Source organism: Oncorhynchus clarkii, chromosome 9, assembly GCF_045791955.1.
Source record: "Oncorhynchus clarkii lewisi isolate Uvic-CL-2024 chromosome 9, UVic_Ocla_1.0, whole genome shotgun sequence".
In the NCBI taxonomy this organism is placed as follows: Eukaryota; Metazoa; Chordata; class Actinopteri; order Salmoniformes; family Salmonidae; genus Oncorhynchus; species Oncorhynchus clarkii.
In genome coordinates this window covers 54,054,770-54,076,600 of record NC_092155.1, presented here as the reverse complement: position 1 = coordinate 54,076,600, position 21,831 = coordinate 54,054,770, and the positions used below count along the sequence as shown (strand labels likewise).

The 21,831-nt window shown below is 41.3% G+C and overlaps 1 protein-coding gene across 7 annotated transcripts in view; it reads right to left on the bottom strand.

Annotated features, from left to right (window-relative positions):
* LOC139416552 (plasma membrane calcium-transporting ATPase 3-like) overlaps window positions 1-21,831 on the bottom strand; it is a 33,011-nt gene that overhangs the window by 2,941 nt on the left and 8,239 nt on the right. For 2 of the 7 annotated variants that reach the window (XM_071165309.1, XM_071165308.1), the window contains 15 exons: window positions 18,412-18,543; window positions 16,663-16,824; window positions 16,150-16,364; window positions 15,687-15,929; window positions 15,103-15,344; window positions 14,048-14,282; window positions 12,125-12,304; window positions 11,894-11,981; window positions 11,685-11,791; window positions 11,035-11,226; window positions 10,479-10,692; window positions 8,074-8,285; window positions 7,753-7,860; window positions 7,363-7,545; window positions 6,427-6,580 (listed from right to left, as the gene is read on the bottom strand). In XM_071165309.1, the coding sequence (XP_071021410.1) occupies window positions 6,427-6,580; window positions 7,363-7,545; window positions 7,753-7,860; window positions 8,074-8,285; window positions 10,479-10,692; window positions 11,035-11,226; window positions 11,685-11,791; window positions 11,894-11,981; window positions 12,125-12,304; window positions 14,048-14,282; window positions 15,103-15,344; window positions 15,687-15,929; window positions 16,150-16,364; window positions 16,663-16,824; window positions 18,412-18,543 (2,667 nt within the window). Of the gene's footprint in view, window positions 1-6,426; window positions 6,581-7,362; window positions 7,546-7,752; window positions 7,861-8,073; window positions 8,286-10,478; window positions 10,693-11,034; window positions 11,227-11,684; window positions 11,792-11,893; window positions 11,982-12,124; window positions 12,305-14,047; window positions 14,283-15,102; window positions 15,345-15,686; window positions 15,930-16,149; window positions 16,365-16,662; window positions 16,825-17,593; window positions 17,645-18,411; window positions 18,544-21,831 lie in introns of all 7 variants that reach the window. The other 5 variants (XM_071165303.1, XM_071165307.1, XM_071165305.1 and 2 more) reach the window with 5 other exon arrangements.

The following is a 21,831-nucleotide window of genomic DNA, read 5'->3' as shown; positions in this document are numbered from 1 at the left end:
CGAAGCAATTGTCCGTAGAGCTCGGAGACTGGATCTGGGGAAGGGTATCAAAAAATGTCTGCAGCATTGTAGGTCCCTAAGAACACAGTTGCCTCCATCATTCTCAAATGGAAGAAGTTTGGAACCACCAAGACTCTTCCTAGAGCTGGCCGCCCGGCCAAACTGAGCAATCAGGGGAGAAGGGCCTTGGTCAGGGAGGTGACCAAGAACCTGATGGTCACTCCGACAGAGCCCTAGAGTTCTTCTGTGGAGAATGAAGAACCTTGCAGAAGGACGTCCATCTCTGCAGCACTCCAACAATCAGGCCTTTATGGTAGCCACTCCTAGGTAAAGGCACATGACAGCCTGTTTGGAGTTTGCCAAAAGGCACCTAAAGACTCACAAACCATGAAAAACAAGACTCTCTGATCTGATGAAACCAAGATTGAACTCTTTGGCCTGAATGCCAAGCGTCACGTCTGGAGGAAACCTGGCACCGTCCCTACGGTGAAGAATGGTGGGCATGTTTTTCGGAGGCAGGCACTGGGAGACTAGACAGGACCAAGGGAAAGATGAACTGAGCAAAGTGCTGAGAGATCCTTGATGAAAACCTGCTCCATAGCACTCAGGACCTCAGACTGGGGCAAAGGTTCATCTTCCAACAGGACAATGACCCTAAGCACACAGCCAAGACAACATAGGAGTGGCTTCGGGACAAGTCTCTGAATGTCCTTGAGTGGCCCAGCCAGAGCCCGGACTTGAACCTGATTGAACATATCTGGAGAGACCTGAAAATAGCTGTGCAGCAATGCTCCCCATCCATCCTGACCGAGTTTAAGAGGATCTGCAGAGAAAAATGGGAGAAACTCCCTAAATACAGGTGTGCCAAGCTTGTAGCGTCATACCCAAGAAGACACAATGCTGTAATTTCTGCCAAAAGTGCTTCAACAAAGTACTGAGTAAAGTGTCTGAATACTTACAGTACCAGTCAAAAGTTTGGACACACCTACACATTTTAATATAATATTGAATACATCAAAACTATGAAATAACACACGTTTTTAATTTTTGATAAATTAGCAAAAATGTCTAAAACCTGTTTTTGATTTGTCATTATGGGGTATTTTGTGTGTAGATTGATGAGGGGGAAAACGATGTAATCCATTTTAGAATGAGACTGTGACATAACAAAATGTGGAAAAAGTCAAGGGGTCTGAATACTTTCCGAAGGCACTGTAAAGCATGGAAAAAATCTAAATTTGAAACATTTATGATACACCACCAGTTGTTCTGTGTCCAACCACCACATACCCATCTCCTTGTACAAAAATAATAAGAAGTGATGGGTTATTCATCAACTCAAAGTCAGCACCCATTCACACAAAACTCAACATAGGTCTTAATAGGCCTTATGGTAAGCTTGCTTTAATATTGTTAATGAGGAAAACAATACATGAATAAATAGGATGTTTCTGTAATGACTATGGCTGGTCCGAAATGGTAAAGAGATACACATATTGTGAAGTACAATAAAATAATAATAATACATTAATTCCCACAGAGCAAATAAGTGTGTGAACATGAATATTTTGTTGCGATAGGCACTACAGGCTGAATCCTAACTTGAGATACATGTGAGTAACTAAAACCCTTGTTTAAATCATGCACTGATATAAAAAGGGAGATTCGTGTGAAAGCCCAAGTTTTGGGCGAGCGTTAGAAATTATACTTAGGTCCTTATTCCTATTCGCTCAGTGGACTGTACCTCAGCATGCACAAACAATGTGATTTGTTTCTTCATTCCTGCAGCAAGCATAGCCACAAAGACCCATTTCTTCAGCAAGCACCTCTAAAAAGACCAACCTTTGTAGCAAGCACAACCAAAAAAACATTCTAACTGTGAAAATGACCACAAAGATCTTGCACAAGAAGCGACATGACCCAATAACGTTGTTGTGATGAGGGAGTCAGGCAACACAGAGACACTGTTAAGGTTGACTTGTGCTGATTTGTTTTTCCAAGGAGCTGTTTGTTCCCATAAAGTAAATTATTTACAAAATAAATAATCATTATGTGCCCTCTGAATTCATGTCCCCTTGTGAAAATTGTAAACTTTCGAGTATAGTGCCCGCAATGGTCAATATAACACCACAGCTGTTGAAAATGAACTATTACTCAAGTCAATGTATTCACTTGATTTCTTTCAAATGGGCCACCTAAAGAGCTCAGAAGAGGATGAGAAGGCCTGTTTTACTGTGGTGGAGCATGAATCCCATGAACACTACAGATTTATTGAAGTACACTAAACAATTTACGCAAGTCGTGGTTAGGCTCAATTCATTTTTACTCAGTCAATTCAGGGAATTAAATGGCAATTCTATTCATGAAATGGTCAAACTATTCTCAGTGAAGATAATGGACCATCCATCAATGTACACAGTATGATTAAGGGGGAAACAATGAGAACTACCTATAAAGCTGAACAGCAAAACAATGACGTAAAAGACCCGCTGAACAATGCAATTTCAGAAATAGAAGCTAGTGTTGCTACATTCAGATATCTACTAACCTTCCTAACATACAGAACAATCTGTGGCTGTATATAAGAGAAATTAACAAATCAAAAAGACCTCAAATGGAAATGATAATAGGCAAAGTGCACAACACTTAATGGTCTGTTTTTGAATATGGGTTGGACGAATGCCTCGGTATTGCATTATACCAGATGCTGCAAAGCCACCTCCAAAGGAAATGGAGACATTTAACATAACTGCATGCAACAGATATATGGCGTGTTTTGCCCTTCAATTATGGTGTATTTTGACATATGTAAGCTGTCAGTCAAACTGAACTGAAGTTAGCTGTCAGTCAAACTGTGTAGAAGTGAAACCGAAACTTAAGGCATTCATTCTAACTGGTTAAAATGTTAGGGTTAAGGTTTGGGATAGGTTAAGGATAGGGTTAAAACAGAAACAATAAAACAAAAAAAGGAGTGCCTAGCACTAAGATTGAACCCGCAATGCTTGGAGCTGTAGTTTGCAGTTTAAGCCCACCCTCAACCCATCATTGATTTATCTCAATGGAAACATATCATTGAATGATCTCAATGGAATAAGATCATCTGTATGTTTGATAAGAAAAGAAAACAACAACAAAAATGAACCATAATAAGAGCAGAGTAGGCCTACATTAGGAAATAGAAAAGAAATAAAAACTATCTTCCTTCATGAGATGCAGAACCTACAATGAGAGAGAATGAAAAATACCAAGTAAAATGAGGGTAGTTATTTGTACAAAGCAACACTGCAGATCCTATTTTGGCAGTCTGATCGAACCTAGGGACAGAGAAAGATTTGTATTGGTAGGGTGACCAAACAGTAACATCTCAGAAATGTTACTGTTTCAGGCTTACACTCGAAGGTTTACAACTGTCTAGAAGTGCACAAACCCAAAATACATGTTATTTTTATTCTTATGCTTTTTGTCTTTTTTTTTACCTTGATTTAACATTTAAGAAATTCTTTAAAATTGGCATCGTCGTAATGCTCTGAATAAAATTTGTATCTCTTTGAAAATTAAACCTTTGTATTGTCACAAATCTGATAAAACCATAGGAGCATACAGACAGTCTGCTCTGGGCAGTTTGAAACACGATTGATCACAGACTGCATCAAGCCAAACAAAGCAGCAAGATGAAAAAATAGATTAAGGCCAGGATTAAATCAGATCAGTGCTAACCCACGTTAGCCAACAAACTCTTGTTTAGGCCGGGTAAGAGGTATAACAGTATGGGCTGTCAAATTGGTGAGCTGCTGCTCTTGTGGACATTGTCAAAAGATACTACAGTCTGTCATGCCCTGTACTGTTTCACCTGTCCTTGTGATTGTCTCCACCCCCCTCCAGGTGTCACCCATCTTCCCCATTATCCCCTGTGTATTTATACCTGTGTTCTCTGTTTGTCTGTTGCCAGTTCGTCTTGTTTGTTCAAGTCAACCAGCGATTTGTGTCAGCTGATGCTTTTTCCAGTCTCTCTTTTCTCACTCTCCTGGTTTTGACCCTTGCTTGTCCTGACTCTGAGCCCACCTGCCTGACCACTCTGCCTACCATTGGCCCTGAGCCTGCCTGCCAACCTGTACTTTGTCCCCCTCTGGATTATGAACTCCTGCCTGCCTTGACCTGTTGTTTGCCTGCCCCTGTTGTTGCAATAAACATTGTTACTTCTACACAGTCTGTACTTGGGTTTTACCTGAAACCTGATACCGTCGTTCCCTAAAACGTTAGTAGTTCAAAACATTGATATAACGTGTAGACTCTATTGATGATAGAAATAATTACACTTGAACGAAATAACGAAAAACAGTTTACAAAAGGCACCTGGCTACGTTCTCCTTATTTGTGCAGTCAAAAAGCATAAATGAGGAAACATTTTCAGAACTATGAAATTGTCATACATAAAAAATATAGGCTATAATAAAACTAAATATTATATAATGAATAAAAAATAACACAGTGGCTTGCGGAAGTATTCACCCCCTTGGCATGTTTCCTATTTTGTTGCCTTACAACCTGAACTGAAAATATTTTTTGGGGGATTGTATCAATTGATTTACACAACATACCACTTTTAAGTTTCTAAACTATATTTTTTATTGTGAAACAAGCAAGAAATAAGACAAAAAACAGAAAACTTTAGCGTGCATAACTATTCACCCCCCCATCCCCAAGTCAATACTTTGTAGAGTCACCTTTTGCAGCAATTACAGCTGCAAGTCTCTTGGGGTATGTTTCTATAAGCTTGGCACATCTAGCCACTGTGATTTTGCCCATTCTTCAAGGCAAAACTGCTCCAGTTGCTGGTGTACAGCAATCTTTAAGTCATACCACAGATTCTCAATTGGATTGAGGTCTGGGCTTTGACTAGGCCATTTCAAGACATTTAAATGTTTCCCCTTAAACCACTCGAGTGTTTCTTTAGCAGTATGCTTAGGGTCATTGTCCTGCTGGAAGGTAAACCTCCGTCCCAGTCTCAAACCTCTGGAAGACTGAAACAGGTTTCCCTCAAGAATTTCCCTGTATTTAGCGCCATCCATCATTCCTTAAATTCTGACCAGTTTCCTAGTCCCTGCCGATGAAAAACATTCCCACAGCATGATGCTGCCACCACCATGCTTCACTGTGGGTATGGTGTTCTCGGGGTGATGGGAGGTGTTGGGTTTGCGCCAGACAGCGTTTTCCTTGATGGCCAATTTTTTTCTTTAAGCAATGGCTTTTTTCTGGCCACTCTTCCGTAAAGCTCAGCTCTGCGGAGTGTACGGCTTAAAGTGGTCCTATGGACAGATACTCTAGTCTCCGCTGTGGAGCTTTGCAGCTTTTTTTTTTTTAATAATGGATTTAATGGTGCTCTGTGGGATGTTCAAAGTTTCATATATTTTTTTATAACCCAACCCTGATCTGTACTTCTCCACAGCTTTGTCCCTGACCTGTTTGGAGAGCTCCTTGGTCTTCATGGTGCCGCTTGATTGGTGGTGTGGCAGACTCTGGGGCCTTTCAGAACAGGTGTATATATACTGAGATCATGTGACACTTAGATTGCACACAGGTGGACTTAATTAGTTAAATAATGTGACTTCTGAAGGTAATTGGTTGCACCAGATCTAATTTAGGGGCTTCATAGCAAAGGGGGTGAATAAATATGCACGTACCACTTTTCCGTTTTGAATTTTTGGGAATTGTTTGAAACAAGTAATTTTTTTCATTTCACTTCAACAATTTGGACTATTTTGTGTATGTCCATTACATGAAATCCAAATAAATACCCATTAAAATTACAGGTTGTAAGGCAACAAAATAGGAAAAATGCCAAGGGGGATGAATACTTTTGCAAGGCACTGTACATAAATAATAACAAATAAATATATTATTTATGGGTTCATTTAATACGGCTGGCCAGCTAATATCATGCTTGAAGAAGCGAGGTAGCCTATACATAATTACAAAGACAAACGTGTATACAGCCTGACATTGCAGCAATCGAACAAGAGCTATGCGGTTGTCAGCTAGCGGGGATCTGATTGAATCCTGGACTAAGATCATGAGGTAGTAGTGAAAAGGAGGTAGAGAAATGTAATATTAAATTAACAAATAATAAAACCACAAATATACACATAGACACACAGTCACTAAACAAATTAAAACATGATGTAGATAGAGATGGTAGATAATCCAGAACAAAGGAGGAAAACTCAAATGAAGAGGTCAGTCGGTCAGGCACATCAGTGTTGACTCCCCCACGCCACAACACACACACAGACAAACACACATATCTTTGATGCTTAATTGCATTTCTGGGCAGGCAAAGGTCAATTTTCTACATACAACATGCTCATTTTGATGATAGTGAGTGGACTGTTTTTTGTTGTGTGCCGTTAATGGATGGCAGAAACTCACTCCCAGGCGCACCAGTTGCATTGGCAGTGGAGAGAACTACGTGAGTGGGAGTAGAAATATTGGTTACGTCATGGAGTTGGCTGAGAACTGAGGAGCGACGTCGCGCAGCACCCTGAAAGGAACCACTTCTCTTGAAGGTACTCACTACCTCCATCTGTTGGAGAGAAAGAGAGGATATTACAGAGAGGACATGACAGTCTTGAAGTACCTCATGTCAATTGGTAGGGGGCCCTGTGGGGCATATTGGAGAGCTGTGAAAGCAACAGGCAGAATGAATCACGTTTAAAGGGATTGTAAAGTAGAACTTGTAGTTTTGTAGAGATCATGTTCCACAATGAAGGAATCTAAAAGCATGTTTTAGATACAAAAAGGCATTTTAAAAGAAAATCAAAGTCTGTTTTAAATCAATGATGTTGCCCTCAAAACATGGACTGGTAATGTTAATTATTGTATTTAGCATTACATCAGCATCATGTGTCTCACCTAGATGCTGGGTTCAGTAAGAGACAGACTACAATTAGAACTCTTGTAATATATTTAATATACTTGTTGTTATGATTATTAGGTATGATCATTGAAGACTTGCCTGTGTAACAGTGACGAGGATTAAGGATACATAAAAAATAAAGACAGAATCTGTGATAATCGCAATGACATGAGGATGAAGGATAAAAAATGAGAAATATGACCATGAGATGTAATCAAAATGACTCTGATAGGTTACAATAGAGATGATTGTATTTCAATAAATATAGGAAAACAAAGTGTAGTGAAATAAATTAAGGCATCACATGGTGAAGAAAGAGAGACACGTATTAACAGAGATAAGTCGGGCAAGCAGAAAAGACTCCTCTTTGTAGGACAGTACAGCACATACGAGAGCCCTTGTTAGGGAAAGACAAGGGACAGAGAATGGTGGAGCCCAATGCACTGTACCTGAGTCTGAATACGATTGAGGCCCCGGAACCAGAGAATCTGCCCTCGACGTAGCTCCCTCTCAGCATGGTCAATCTCTTGCTCATCATCTGCCATGTCATCATCAATCATCTCTTCCTTACCCAGCGCATGACCCGCTTCCTTCAGACAGGGCAGGTGGCTGGTAGGCACCGTGGTGATGAGCTGTTGGGGTCAGGGGTCAGCGTTAGTTGATGAACAAGAAGAACACAACTTCCGTTTCGGTCTGGTTGGTCCTAGCAAGTCCTTGTGTCAAAGCCAACTGAAGACTGGGTTATGGATATGTGGGTTTGTCTATGTCAAAGGCCTTAATTGTGTCTTGACCACAGATTGGTTAACACATTCAAACAACGTTAACTCCAGCATAAGTACCTGTCCCCACAGCAGCTCTCCTACTCCCACGAGCAGACACCACAGCCACTGCTCCACATTGAGTGGTGTGCAGCTGAAAGGTTTCCCCCCAAACTGCACAATCACAAACTGTACAGAATAAGACACAAGACGAGAGAGATATGATCACAAAAAGTGGTTGCCATTGGTTAGCACAACATACATGTATCATGTATCCTGTGAGACAATAATTAAGTAGTCAATATTTATTAGGTATATGTCATGGTTGAATAACATTACTAGGATTGCTATAATGTAAAGGGAAAACAACGTATAAGAAGTAAAAGCTTGTGGTCCTCTCACCTGCATTAAAAAAGTCCCCAGCACAATACTGCAGAAAATAGGGTTGTGGAATATGCCGTCGAAAACGTTCCTTTCACCGTGGATCTTACGGGCATTGATCTCGTTGAACAGTTGCATGAGCACAAAGGTGTTGAAGATGATCGTGTAGTGCTCGGAAGGGGGAGAGTGCAGAGGGGCGTGGCGTCCGCTATCAATGTTGAAGATCTTTTCTCCTGAGATGGAGAGGAACACAAAAAGGATAAGCAGACAATAGAAAGAGACACATGTAGTCGAATATATACAGTGCCTTGCGAAAGTATTCGGCCCCCTTGAACTTTGCGACCTTTTGCCACATTTCAGGCTTCAAACATAAAGATATAAAACTATTTTTTTGTGAAGAATCAACAACAAGTGGGACACAATCATGAAGTGGAACGACATTTATTGGATATTTCAAACTTTTTTAACAAATCAAAAACTGAAAAATTGGGCGTGCAAAATTATTCAGCCCCTATACTTTCAGTGCAGCAAACTCTCTCCAGAAGTTCAGTGAGGATCTCTGAATGATCCAATATTGACCTAAATGACTAATGATGATAAATACAATCCACCTGTGTGTAATCAAGTCTCCGTATAAATGCACCTGCACTGTGATAGTCTCAGAGGTCCGTTAAAAGCGCAGAGAGCATCATGAAGAACAAGGAACACACCAGGCAGGTCCGAGATACTGTTGTGAAGAAGTTTAAAGCCGGATTTGGATACAAAAAGATTTCCCAAGCTTTAAACATCCCAAGGAGCACTGTGCAAGCGATAATATTGAAATGGAAGGAGTATCAGACCACTGCAAATCTACCAAGACCTGGCCGTCCCTCTAAACCTTCAGCTCATACAAGGAGAAGACTGATCAGAGATGCAGCCAAGAGGCCCATGATCACTCTGGATGAACTGCAGAGATCTACAGCTGAGGTGGGAGAATCTGTCCATAGGACAACAATCAGTCGTATATTGCACAAATCTGGCCTTTATGGCAAGAAGAAAGCCCTTTCTTAAAGATATCCATAAAAAGTGTTGTTTAAAGTTTGCCACAAGCCACCTGGGAGACACACCAAACATGTGGAAGAAGGTGCTCTGGTCAGATGAAACCAAAATTGAACTTTTTGGCAACAATGCAAAACGTTATGTTTGGCGTAAAAGCAACACAGCTGAACACACCATCCCCACTGTCAAACATGGTGGTGGCAGCATCATGGTTTGGGCCTGCTTTTCTTCAGCAGGGACAGGGAAGATGGTTAAAATTGATGGGAAGATGGATGGAGCCAAATACAGGACCATTCTGGAAGAAAACCTGATGGAGTCTGCAAAAGACCTGAGACTGGGATGGAGATTTGTCTTCCAACAAGACAATGATCCAAAACATAAAGCAAAATCTACAATGGAATGGTTCAAAAATAAACATATCCAGGTGTTAGAATGGCCAAGTCAAAGTCCAGACCTGAATCCAATCGAGAATCTGTGGAAAGAACTGAAAACTGCTGTTCACAAATGCTCTCCATCCAACCTCACTGAGCTCGAGCTGTTTTGCAAGGAGGAATGGGAAAAAATGTCAGTCTCTCGATGTGCAAAACTGATAGAGACATACCCCAAGCGACTTACAGCTGTAATCGCAGCAAAAGGTGGCGCTACAAAGTATTAACTTAAGGGGGCTGTAAAATTTTGCACGCCCAATTTTTCAGTTTTTGATTTGTTAAAAAAGTTTGAAATATCCAATAAATGTCGTTCCACTTCATGATTGTGTCCCACTTGTTGTTGATTCTTCACAAAAAATACAGTTTTATATCTTTATGTTTGAAGCCTGAAATGTGGCAAAAGGTCGCAAAGTTCAAGGGGGCCGAATACTTTCGCAAGGCACTGTATTTTCTAGTTAAAGCGATAGTGCAAGATCCTGGAAATTAAGCTGTTTTGCTACTTACCCAATGTCAGATGAAGTCATGGATGCCATTTTTTATGTCTCTGCGTGCAGTTTGAAGGAAGTTGACGGTAGTTTCTACTTCCAGTGATTACGTTAACGCTAGTTAGCATTGGCTCGCAAAACTACCTACAACTTCCTTCATAATAAAAATGGTATCCATGAGTTCATCTGACTGGATAAGTAGCAAAACACACTATCCCTTTAATGGCAAGCAAATGTATACTAAATGATCATGTAAAATACTATGAGCTAAATAGAGCACCACAGTTCCATGACTGTTTTTCTTCAACCTTCTTGTTCCCCACTACTGCCATTACCTACACCCCACTCTCCGTTTCCCCAACTCCAGCCTCCGTCCCCCACCTCCACCTGCAGCCCCCCTCCACCTCCTCCCCTTTTCTCCATTCTCTTCCCACTTCCAGTCTCTCTCCTCCTCCTTCTCCTCCCTTGTGTGTACCCGCAAACAGCAGGGTGAAGATGATAGTGAGCTGGTAGATGGCATGGCCCAGGATGTTCTTCATCATGGTGCGGGAGATGAGGGGGTTGTTGCGGCCGTAAGGCTTCCTCAGGAGCAGGGACTCAGTGGGCGGCTCGGTGGCTAAGGCCAGGGAGGCAAAGGTGTCCATGATAAGGTTCACCCACAACATCTGGACAGCCTTCAGAGGAGAGTCCTGAAGGGAGGAGAGAGAGAGGAGGGGGTAGGGACATGTAAGGAGAGAGGGAGAAAGAGGTAGAGAGAGGGGGATGGAAAGAGGCAGAGGGAGAAGTAAAAAGAGAAGCAGCAAGAGAGAAGGAGAGAGAAAAAGAGGTAAGTAGATATCATTTTAATTAATTTTGCTTCAAAACTTCTCCCTCTGCCTCTCACCATCATAGACTGTTACCTACATCTTATCATTTACTACAGTTACTTAAATGGTCCATTTGGATTTTACACAACAGTGAATTGTGTTGTGGTGTGTTGTGGTGTGCTGTACTGTGGTATAGTGTGTGAGAGTCAGAGATGGAGTGAGTACCTGTGTGATACAGGCGCCGGTGAAGGCCACAATGACAGCCACCACGTTGACAGTGAGCTGGAATTGGAGGAACTTGGAGATGCTGTCATAGACGTTACGTCCCCACATGACCGCCTTCACAATGCTAGAGAAGTTGTCATCAGTCAGGATGATGTCAGAGGCTTCCTTGGCTACGTCAGTACCAGCGATCCCCTACACAGAGCCACCAAAATAATCCACTTTAAATTCACCCCCCCCCTCCCCCGCTTGCACAAGTCTCACATAAAAAAACATGTCACTAATACCTATGTAAGTGCATGATAGTTACACAGCCGTAAGTACTATGTTAGAACTAATGTAACAATACCACAGTACATACCATGCCTATGTAACTACAATGTAAATAGGTAGGGAAATGTATTATTAAAGTGATGCGCCAAAGGTCTTGCATAATATCACACAGTAGTTTGAAAGCAGTGCTCACGAGCCAAAACTGGTCCCTGAAAATTGTGCACAATTGTGTACTACATCAACCATTTTGTATGATATGTTACAAATTTGTTAGTGCTTATGATCCCGGACTGCAACTTTAAGTGTGGGACTTAATATTTTCCTAAAGTTACTAAAATGACTAAAGATTTGTCATCATCATCATCATCATGATGTCTCACCATGGCAAAGCCAACATCGGCCTTCTTCAGGGCGGGTCCGTCGTTTGTCCCGTCCCCTGTCACAGCCACTACCTGCCGCTGTTCCAGTACGGTGCTGTCTATGATGCCTGCAGAGAGATTAAGGTCTCATTGGAAATGCTGCATCTGCATGGTTTACAAACGGTTTACAAAAGAATACTGTAGTTTTGAGTGTAGAATCACTGACCCACCTTTAACCAGTGTATGTTTGTCTGTAGGTGAGGACCTAGCCAGAACTCTCAGTTTGGGCCAAACTTTATCAATGCGCTCCTGCTCAACCTGTAAGAAAGAAAGATTGTGTATCCACAGAAAATGTTGAGTCATGTAACACTATGTAAAACAAGCTAAGGAACTGAATCAGGGCACTTTTATTTTTTTGTCGGTTAAAAAGTGTCAAACAATTCATGAATGATGAATTCTACCTCTCCTTTCTCATTTCTGATTCGTCGGTTGAATTCCTTCCCGTCTATACACAGGAAGTCATCCCCTGGCTGGATGATGCCACACTTGGCAGCGATGGCTCGTGCTGTGTTGATGTTGTCACCTGTCACCATGCGCACCGTGATACCTGCTCGTTGGCATTTCTTGATAGCATCTGGGACCTGGTTAGAAAAGACAGCTGGGTTTTGATAAAGCCTTGGCACACCCTCTTACTAGCTAATGTGCATGTAAGTACAGCTTAATCACTGAATATTTACTACAATTATAACAATACCTATAATCTCAGAAACGCAGAACTGAAATATTTTTTAATTGCATTGGACACTTGATTATGTTCTAGGGGCAGATGTGTTAGAAAATATACTAGAACAAGGAGCGAAATAGCCCCCCCTCCCCCTCTGTATCCTTATGGCAAGTCTATGGTCCAAATGTGCACTCCCCTTCCGAAACTCAAAAAATGCGAACACCTGCGGCAAAGTTCCTTGTTAGTCGTCGCATCCCAGTCTGTTTGCGATACTACTTATTATTTATGTTACATATGAGATTACAATACCTATACAATAACTATTCCTAACTACACCTATACCTAACTACACCTATACCTAACTACACCTATACCTAACTACACCTATACCTAACTACACCTATACCTAACTACACCTATACCTAACTACACCTATACCTAACTATTCCTAACTACACCTATACCTAACTATTCCTAACTACACCTATACCTAACTATACCTATACCTAACTACACCTAACTATACCTAGACCTAACTATACCTAGACCTAACTATACCTAGACCTAACTATACCTAGACCTAACTATACCTAGACCTAACTACACCTAACTATACCTAACTACACCTAACTACACCTAACTATACCTAACTACACCTATACCTAACTATACCTAACTACACCTATACCTAACTATACCTAACTACACCTATACCTAACTATACCTAACTACACCTATACCTAACTATACCTAACTATACCTAACTATACCTAACTATACCTAACTATACCTAACTATACCTAACTATACCTAACTATACCTATACCTAACTATACCTATACCTAACTACACCTATACCTAACTACACCTATACCTAACTATATCTAACTATACCTATACCTAATTAAACATATACCTAACTACACCCATACCTAACTATACCTATACCTAACTACACATATACCTAACTACACCCATACCTAACCATACCTATACCTAACTACACCTATACCTAACTATACCTAACTACACCTATACCTAACTATACCTAACTACACCTATACCTAACTATACCTAACTACACCTATACCTAACTATACCTAACTATACCTAACTATACCTAACTATACCTAACTATACCTAACTATACCTAACTATACCTAACTATACCTAACTATACCTAACTATACCTAACTATACCTAACTATACCTAACTATACCTAACTATACCTATACCTAACTACACCTATACCTAACTACACCTATACCTAACTATATCTAACTATACCTATACCTAATTAAACATATACCTAACTACACCCATACCTAACTATACCTATACCTAACTACACATATACCTAACTACACCCATACCTAACCATACCTATACCTAACTACACATATACCTAACTACACCCATACCTAACCATACCTATACCTGCTGTTTAACAATATCTGTTGTATAACAATACCTATTTATTCCTAAATTCATATCTATCTTACTTATTTAGACATTTATCTGCAGAATAACTCACTTGAAATGAAGAGCAAGAAACAGTCAATTGTCATACCTGTGGAAAAACTCCACTCCAAATCTCTACCTACATCTGTAAACAACTGCACCGCAATAGAGCGTCCCTCTGCGTAAGGTCTTGGTTACCTCTGGGCGGACAGGGTCCTCGATGCCCACCACGGTGATACAGATGAGGTCGCTGACGATGCCCGCCTCGTCCTCCCAGTCGGGCTCAGGGCTGGCCGGCAGGTCCTTGTAGGCCACGCAGATGGTGCGCAGGCCGTCGCAGGCCATGGGCTCGATCACCTTCTTCACCATCTCATCCCTGTCCCGTGGGCGGAAACCCCGCGGATCTCCACCGCCAGCCATGATAGAGGAGCACCTGCCAGACAGAGAGTCAGAACTATGGTTGCAAAGCTACCGGTAATTACAGGAAATGTACAGTATACTTGAACTTTTAAGTATTCATACAGTATATAGTATTCATTTTTTATATCTGTGTCCATATTGTCCATGAGCTCCTAGTGAATAGACCATATGGTTCAAGAGAAAATAGCATTTCTTTTTTTATATAACCATCTAATCAATGGCATTGTTTTTTATTAACTATGCAACTTTTACAACTATTTATTTTTTCACGTCTGCCACCAGTTTGGCACCACAACAATTACATCAAAGACATATTGACATTGTAAAATAAATTACTCAAATATATTTTATGGTGGCATGGCCCAGGATTAAACACTAAAGGTATTTACTAAATTCATGGTTTATACTTAGGATGTTTTACAGAGTTGTCATTCTATTTGACATGTTATTTAAAATAATCTTATTAGATGATGTTATATATTGTACATATAATAAGGCCACACAGAGGGCCAGAGATAATTACAGACACCAGTAATAATCTGAAGGACCTAAAAAGGCCACGAGATGTCCAGTGATAAATTCCTTGAAATCCTTGAAAGTTACCAAAATTGTGTTAGATATTGCTACTTCCCAGTAATATACCCTTCTTTTGCCACCCTAGTCAGGTGCTCTGTATGTTAGGGCAAAATATTAATGTTAGTCGTTTTGTTTTGTTCGTCAAACCTCATTCAAGGCTAACTTTATCTTAAGGGCACCACCACCACATTCTCTATCAAAGCTGTAGCCTCAAATCAAATCCAACTTTATTTGTAAAGCCTCGGAGTCAGACTTACTTCTTGAGCAGGATCTCAGAGGCCCCCTTGCTGTAGAGGCGGAAGGATCCATCGGGCAACTGCACCACTGTGCTCATGGACTTGCGCACCGAGTTGAAGGTGTAGACCTTGTAGAGCTTCTCCTCAGGGATCTGTTCCCTCACGGGGGCATAGTCCCTCTTCAGGTCCAGGACGAAGCCAAGTAGGGCACACTCTGTCTTGTTGCCCACCTGCTTGGGTAGGCCTCCCTCCTTATCTGGGGGCTAACAGATCAAATATTAAGTTACTATTTCCCCCCTACTGAACAGACTGGGCAAAATGAGTCTAAGACAAGAAGGAAAAGAAAAGGTAAGACGATAACATTTGTATGTAAATTTGTATGTACATTCTGAATTCTATGAATTGTTTTAGCTACTGTATGTTGTGCTGACATTAACAAAATTAGTTTCCATCCAAATGTCCAACTAAACCGAATAAACAGAAACAAATAAAGCTGTGTCCCGTTATCATTCCACACTGCAGACATATGTCACAATAAAACTGTAGGAGCATTCAACAGTGTGCAGGTATCTACAGTATCTGTCTTTCATAATCCACCCTCTCACCATAATCTTGGAGGTGTAGGCGCTGTTGACAGCTATGGCGTTTACAAGTGTGTCCAGCACCATAGGATTCATCTGGTCAGGGTGTGGGACCATGTGGAAGTGCTGGTCGCCCGCGTAGGCCTGCACCACGGTCATGCGGTTGGTAGTAAGGGTGCCCGTCTTGTCAGAGCAGATGGCCGTGGCATTGCCCATGGTCTCACAGGCATCTAGGTGGCGCACCAAGTTATTGTCCTTCATCATTTTCTATAGGGAAACAGGAGGAAACAGACGGAGAGGAATCTTACTGTTAGGCCTACACCTGAGAAACTACAATACAATTCAGCTGCATACACAATATATAGTGTAATCGCGCCTTGTTTTTGTCACATGGGGGATATTTGAGCAAAAATGTGATTTAACATGATTGTCACATAATGTCACCTAATGTCTGCAGCAACACACACACACAGCTTATTCCCCTCACCTTGACAGAGTAGGCAAGTGATATAGTGACAGCCAGTGGCAGCCCTTCAGGTACAGCCACCACCAGCACTGTGACGCCGATGATGAAGAACTTGACAAAGTACTGCACATAGACAGGTGTACACTCAGTGAGCCACTCCCGGCCCTGAACCACAAAGGTCTCGATCACAAAGTACATCACCAGGATGATCACTGTGATGGCTGACATGACCAGACCTGAGAAAGAGGACAGAAGATGTGAAGAGTTTGTCAGCGGTGTATTTAATTATTTATACCTTTATTTAACTAGGCAAGTCAGTTAAGAACAAATTGTTATTTTCAATGACAGCCTAGGAACAATGGGTTAACTGCCTGTTTAGGGGCAGAACGACAGATTTGTACCTTGTCAGCTCGGGGATTTGAACTTGCAACCTTCCGGTTACTGGTCCAACGCTCTAACCACTAGGTGAACAGTGAACAAGCAGGCCAGCAGAAAAGAGATTATGAATGCTGAATGCTTAGAGTCAGCCCTCACCTGCCTTCCCGATCTGCACGGCCAGTTTAGTGAGTTTGCCCTGGAGCACAGACTTCTCTTTTTTAGGCACGTTGCCCTTTTTCTTCTCTGCTTCCACCTCCCCTCCTTCAGCGCTCTTCAGGGGCTGCATCTCCATGGCAACAGCCTCATCCTGTTTCTTGGCTAAGGTTGGGGGTTGTCACAAAGTTAGGGAGTGGTTAGGACGGTTAGATGAATGTCAAAAGGTGTGGTGAGTGTTACGGCACAAAATGGCTGCCGTGCTTCGCCCAGGTTGGTGCTACAGTATGCAACTGTAACATGGAGTGCCTCCTAAATTTTAAGCACTTTGAGACCTAATAAAAAGCGTTGTATACATACAATCCATTATTATCACATTTACAAGTGCAGGTAAGATGTTTTCAACATAAATCAAGAGAATGCTTTCATCTTATTCGAGAAGTAAAAATGTTCTATATAAATATTTGGTATAAATGATTACCTCATACCATCTGTTGTTTGTATAGTTCCCCAAATGATTTATATATGGCAGCCTATTTGAAATGAGGGATGATTCATCTGCCTTGAAATCCCACTGTTTCTTACCTTTGTTCTGATTGTTTTCTAATGTCCCATCTTGCTTACCTGTGATTGAGTGAGAGAGAGAAATATCTAGACTGATACAGCTGAACGTGACAGACATAAGGAGGCAAACATGGCTCTCATTTTAACCCCCCTAAAGGAGTAAAAATTGAATGGGAAAATGAATAGACAAAATGAAAGTGACAGAAACGTGAAGAAATTTTATGTTAAACATACTTTTCAAAATATGTTTACAGTTTGTAAGTTTTCCCCCAATTACATTAGGGGCCCACAATTTCCCATGGAAGTCCCATGGAATATCTCTAGCAAATCCCTTCACCAATCTAACTAGTCTAGTAGGGGAAACACCTACCATTCGTGATGCTGATCTGTTTTGCTTCGACTGCAGGGGTATTATTGCCCTCTGACGGGATAGTGGTTTGGGATTTGAGATAGGGACAGGGACAATAAGAGATTTTATCAAATTAAGAGACAAAAAACAATCAAATCACTAAAAAGAATGAGCAACAGAAACAACACAAACAGGGAATGCATAAAAATGAGTGAATGAGACCTCAGGAGCAGTAAATAAGTAAACCATATCTTTCTGTGTTCTACATTGTGACGTTTGGTCCTAACCAGAGGCTTCCCCGTCTGTGTAACCCCATCTCCATGTTGCTCTCCCTCTTTCCATTCAATTATTGATCGCTCTGCAGACTGCTATGCTTTTACTGGATATAATTATTAAACAGCTAGCTAGCTACCACTCTCTTCATATCAAGGAGAGGGAGACAGGGAGGAAAGTCTCTGCCTATGTACTGTAAATATACACTGCACAGCTCAGTGATGCTCTCTCTGCTCTCTCTTTCTCAGCAGAAGTAACATCCGGTCTTAAATGACTCACAGCTAAATGGAGCATCATTTCAACACACCTATTGAAACTGCCAATGCATGATTTATTTTAATTTAAATGTATTTATTTGATACATACATGTCTCTGTGTATATACAGTATAAGAAACAGACATTGCAAGTCAATCATATGTAAATACATCCGTGTACAGTATATATCCATATTAAGCATCCCTGCTATATGTATTGAGATTCAAATATAGGCTACTATATTTGCTTTTATACCAATGATAACAACATCTTAAAGACATTACACTTTCAGTATGTCTTATTATCTTACCTTTCTTGTCTTTCTTCTCCTCTTCTTGATCACCCTCTCCAGCCCCCAGTAGAGTGAAGATGATTCCAGTTTGAGAGTTGATCCCCACAGCAGTAACCAGCATCTTTCCAGAGCCTTCCATCACATGAGTTCCTAAGGGGACACACAGATGAAATTCATAAATAGGCATGGAAATAACTCATCAACACTATATTAAACAGAGTACCTTTATATATACACTGCTCAAAAAAATAAAGGGAACACTAAAATAACACATCCTAGATCTGAATGAATGAAATATTCTTATTAAATACTTTTTTCTTTACATAGTTGAATGGTCTGACAACAAAATCACACAAATTATCAATGGAAATCAAATTTATCAACCCATGGAGGTCTGGATTTGGAGTCACACTCAAAATTAAAGTGGAAAACCACACTACAGGCTGATCCAACTTTGATGTAATGTCCTTAAAACAAGTCAAAATGAGGCTCAGTAGTGTGTGTGGCCTCCACGTGCCTGTATGACCTCCCTACAACGCCTGGGCATGCTCCTGATGAGGTGGCGGATGGTCTCCTGAGTGATCTCCTCCCAGACCTGGACTAAAGCATCCGCCAACTCCTGGACAGTCTGTGGTGCAACGTGGCGTTGGTGGATGGAGCGAGACATGATGTCCCAGATATGCTCAATTGGATTCAGGTCTGGGGAACGGGCGGGCCAGTCCATAGCATCAATGCCTTCCTCTTGCAGGAACTGCTGACACACTCCAGCCACATGAGGTCTAGCATTGCCTTGCATTAGAAGGAACCCAGGGCCAACCGCACCAGCATATGGTCTCACAAGGGGTCTGAGGATCTCATCTCAGTACCTAATGGCAGTCAGGCTACCTCTGGCGAGCACATGGAGGGCTGTGAGGCCTCCCAAAGAAATGCCACCCCACACCATGACTGACCCACCGCCAAACCGGTCATGCTGGAGGATGTTGCAGGCAGCAGAACGTTCTCCATGGCGTCTCCAGACTGTCACGTCTGTCACATGTGCTCAATGTGAACCTGCTTTCATCTGTGAAGAGCACAGGGCGCCAGTAGCGAATTTGCCAATCTTGGTGTTCTCTGGCAAATGAAAACGTCCTGCACGGTGTTGGGCTGTAAGCACAACCCCCACCTGTGGACGTCGGGCCCTCATACCACCCTCATGGAGTCTGTTTCTGACCGTTTGAGGGGACACATGCACATTTGTGGCCTGCTGGAGGTCATTTTGCAGGGCTCTGGCAGTGCTCCTCCTGCATCCTCCTTGCACAAAGGCGGAGGTAGCGGTCCTGCTGCTGGGTTGTTGCCCTCCTACGGCCTCCTCCATGTCTTCTGATGTACTGGCCTGTCTCCTGGTAGTGCCTCCATGCTCTGGACACTACGGTGACAGACACAGCAAACCTTCTTGCCACAGCTCGCATTGATGTTCCATCCTGGATGAGCTGCACTACCTGAGCCATTTGTTTGGGTTGTAGACTCCGTCTCATGCTACCACTAGAGTGAAAGCACCGCCAGCATTCAAAAGTGACCAAAACATCAGCCAGGAAGCATAGGAACTGAGAAGTGGTCTGTGGTCCCGACCTGCAGAACCACTCCTTTATTGGGGGTGTCTTGCTAATTGCCTATAATTTCCACCTGTTGTCTATTCCATTTGCACAACAGCATGTGAAATTGATTGTCAATCAGTGTTGCTTCCTAAGTGGACAGTTTGATATCACAGAAGTGTGATTGACTTGGAGTTACATTGTGTTGTTTAAGTGTTCCCTTTATTTTTTTGAGCAGTGTATATGGCACCTAAAACAGAAGAGTAAATGTCCATAAATATTGTTTGCATTGATATGCTGTTCAAAGATTGTTATTGCAGAAAAATCATGTTTTCAAAAGTGTTTATTTCTAGGATGTATACTGAACAAAAATATAAATCTAACATGCAACAATTTCAAAGATTTTACTGAGTTACAGTTCATATGAGAAAATCAGTCAATTGAAATAAATTAATTTGGCCCTAATCTATGGGTTTCACATGACTGAGAATACAGATATGTATTTCCAGATACCTTAAAAAGGGCCTCAGAATGGACCTCAGGATCTCATCACGGTATGTCTGTGCATAACATAAGACCACTGCCACCATGGGGCACTTCGTTCACAACGTTGACATCAGCAAACCGCTCACCCACACGACGCCATGGTCTGCAGTTGTGAGACCGGTTAGACGTACAGAAAGTATTCACACTCCTGGACTTTTTCCACATTTTGTTGTCTTACAGCCTGAATTTAAAATGGATACAATTGAGATTTTGTGTCACTGGCCTACACACAATACCCCATAATGTCAAAGTGGAATTATGTTTTTTAAATGTTTTTATTAATTAAAAATTTAAAACTGAAATGTATTGAGTCAATAAGTATTCATCCCCTTTGTTATGGCAAGCCTAAATAAGTTCAGGAGTAAAAATTTGCTTAACAAGTCACATAATAAGTTGCATGGACTTACTCTGTGTGCAATAGTAGTGTTTATCAAGATTTTTTAATGACTACCTCATCTCTGTACCCCACACATACAATTATCTGGATTTCAAACACAGATTAAACCACAAAGACCAGCGAGGTTTTCCAATGCCTCGCAAAGAAGGGCACCTATTGATGGATGGGTAAAAATACAAAAAGCTGACTTTGAATATCCCCTTGAGCATGGTGAAGTTATTAATTACACTTTGGATGGTGTATCAATACATAGAGTCACTACAAATATACAGGAGTCCTTCTGAACTCAGTTTCCAGAGAGGAAGGAAACCGCTCAGTGATTTCACTATGGCGACTTTAAAACAGTTAGAGTTTAATGGCTGTGATAGGAGAAAACTGAGCATGGATCAACAACATTGTAGTTACTCCACAATACTAACTAACAGAGTGAAAAGAAAGAAGCCTGTACAGAATAAAAATATTCCAAAATATGCATCCTGTTTGTAACAAGGCACTGAAGTAATACTACAAAAAATTTGGCATGAATACAAAGTGTTATGTTTGGGGCAAATCCAATAAAACACATTACTGAGTACCACTCGCCATAGTTTCAAGCTTAGTAGTGGCTGCATCATGTTATGGGTATGCTTGTATTCATTAAGGACAGGCAAAATCCTAGAGGAAAATCTGGTTCAGTCTGCTTTCCACCAGACACTGGGATATGAATTCACCTTTCAGCAGGACAATAACCTAAAAGACAAGGCCAAATATACACTGGAGTTGCTTACCAAGACGACATTGAATGTTTCTGAGTGGCCTAGTTACAGTGTAGACTTAAGTCGGTGTGAAAATGTCAACAGGTCAACAACCAACTTTACAAATTATAATGTGCAAATATTGTACAATCCGTGTGTCAAAGCTGTTAAAGACTCACATCTGTAATCA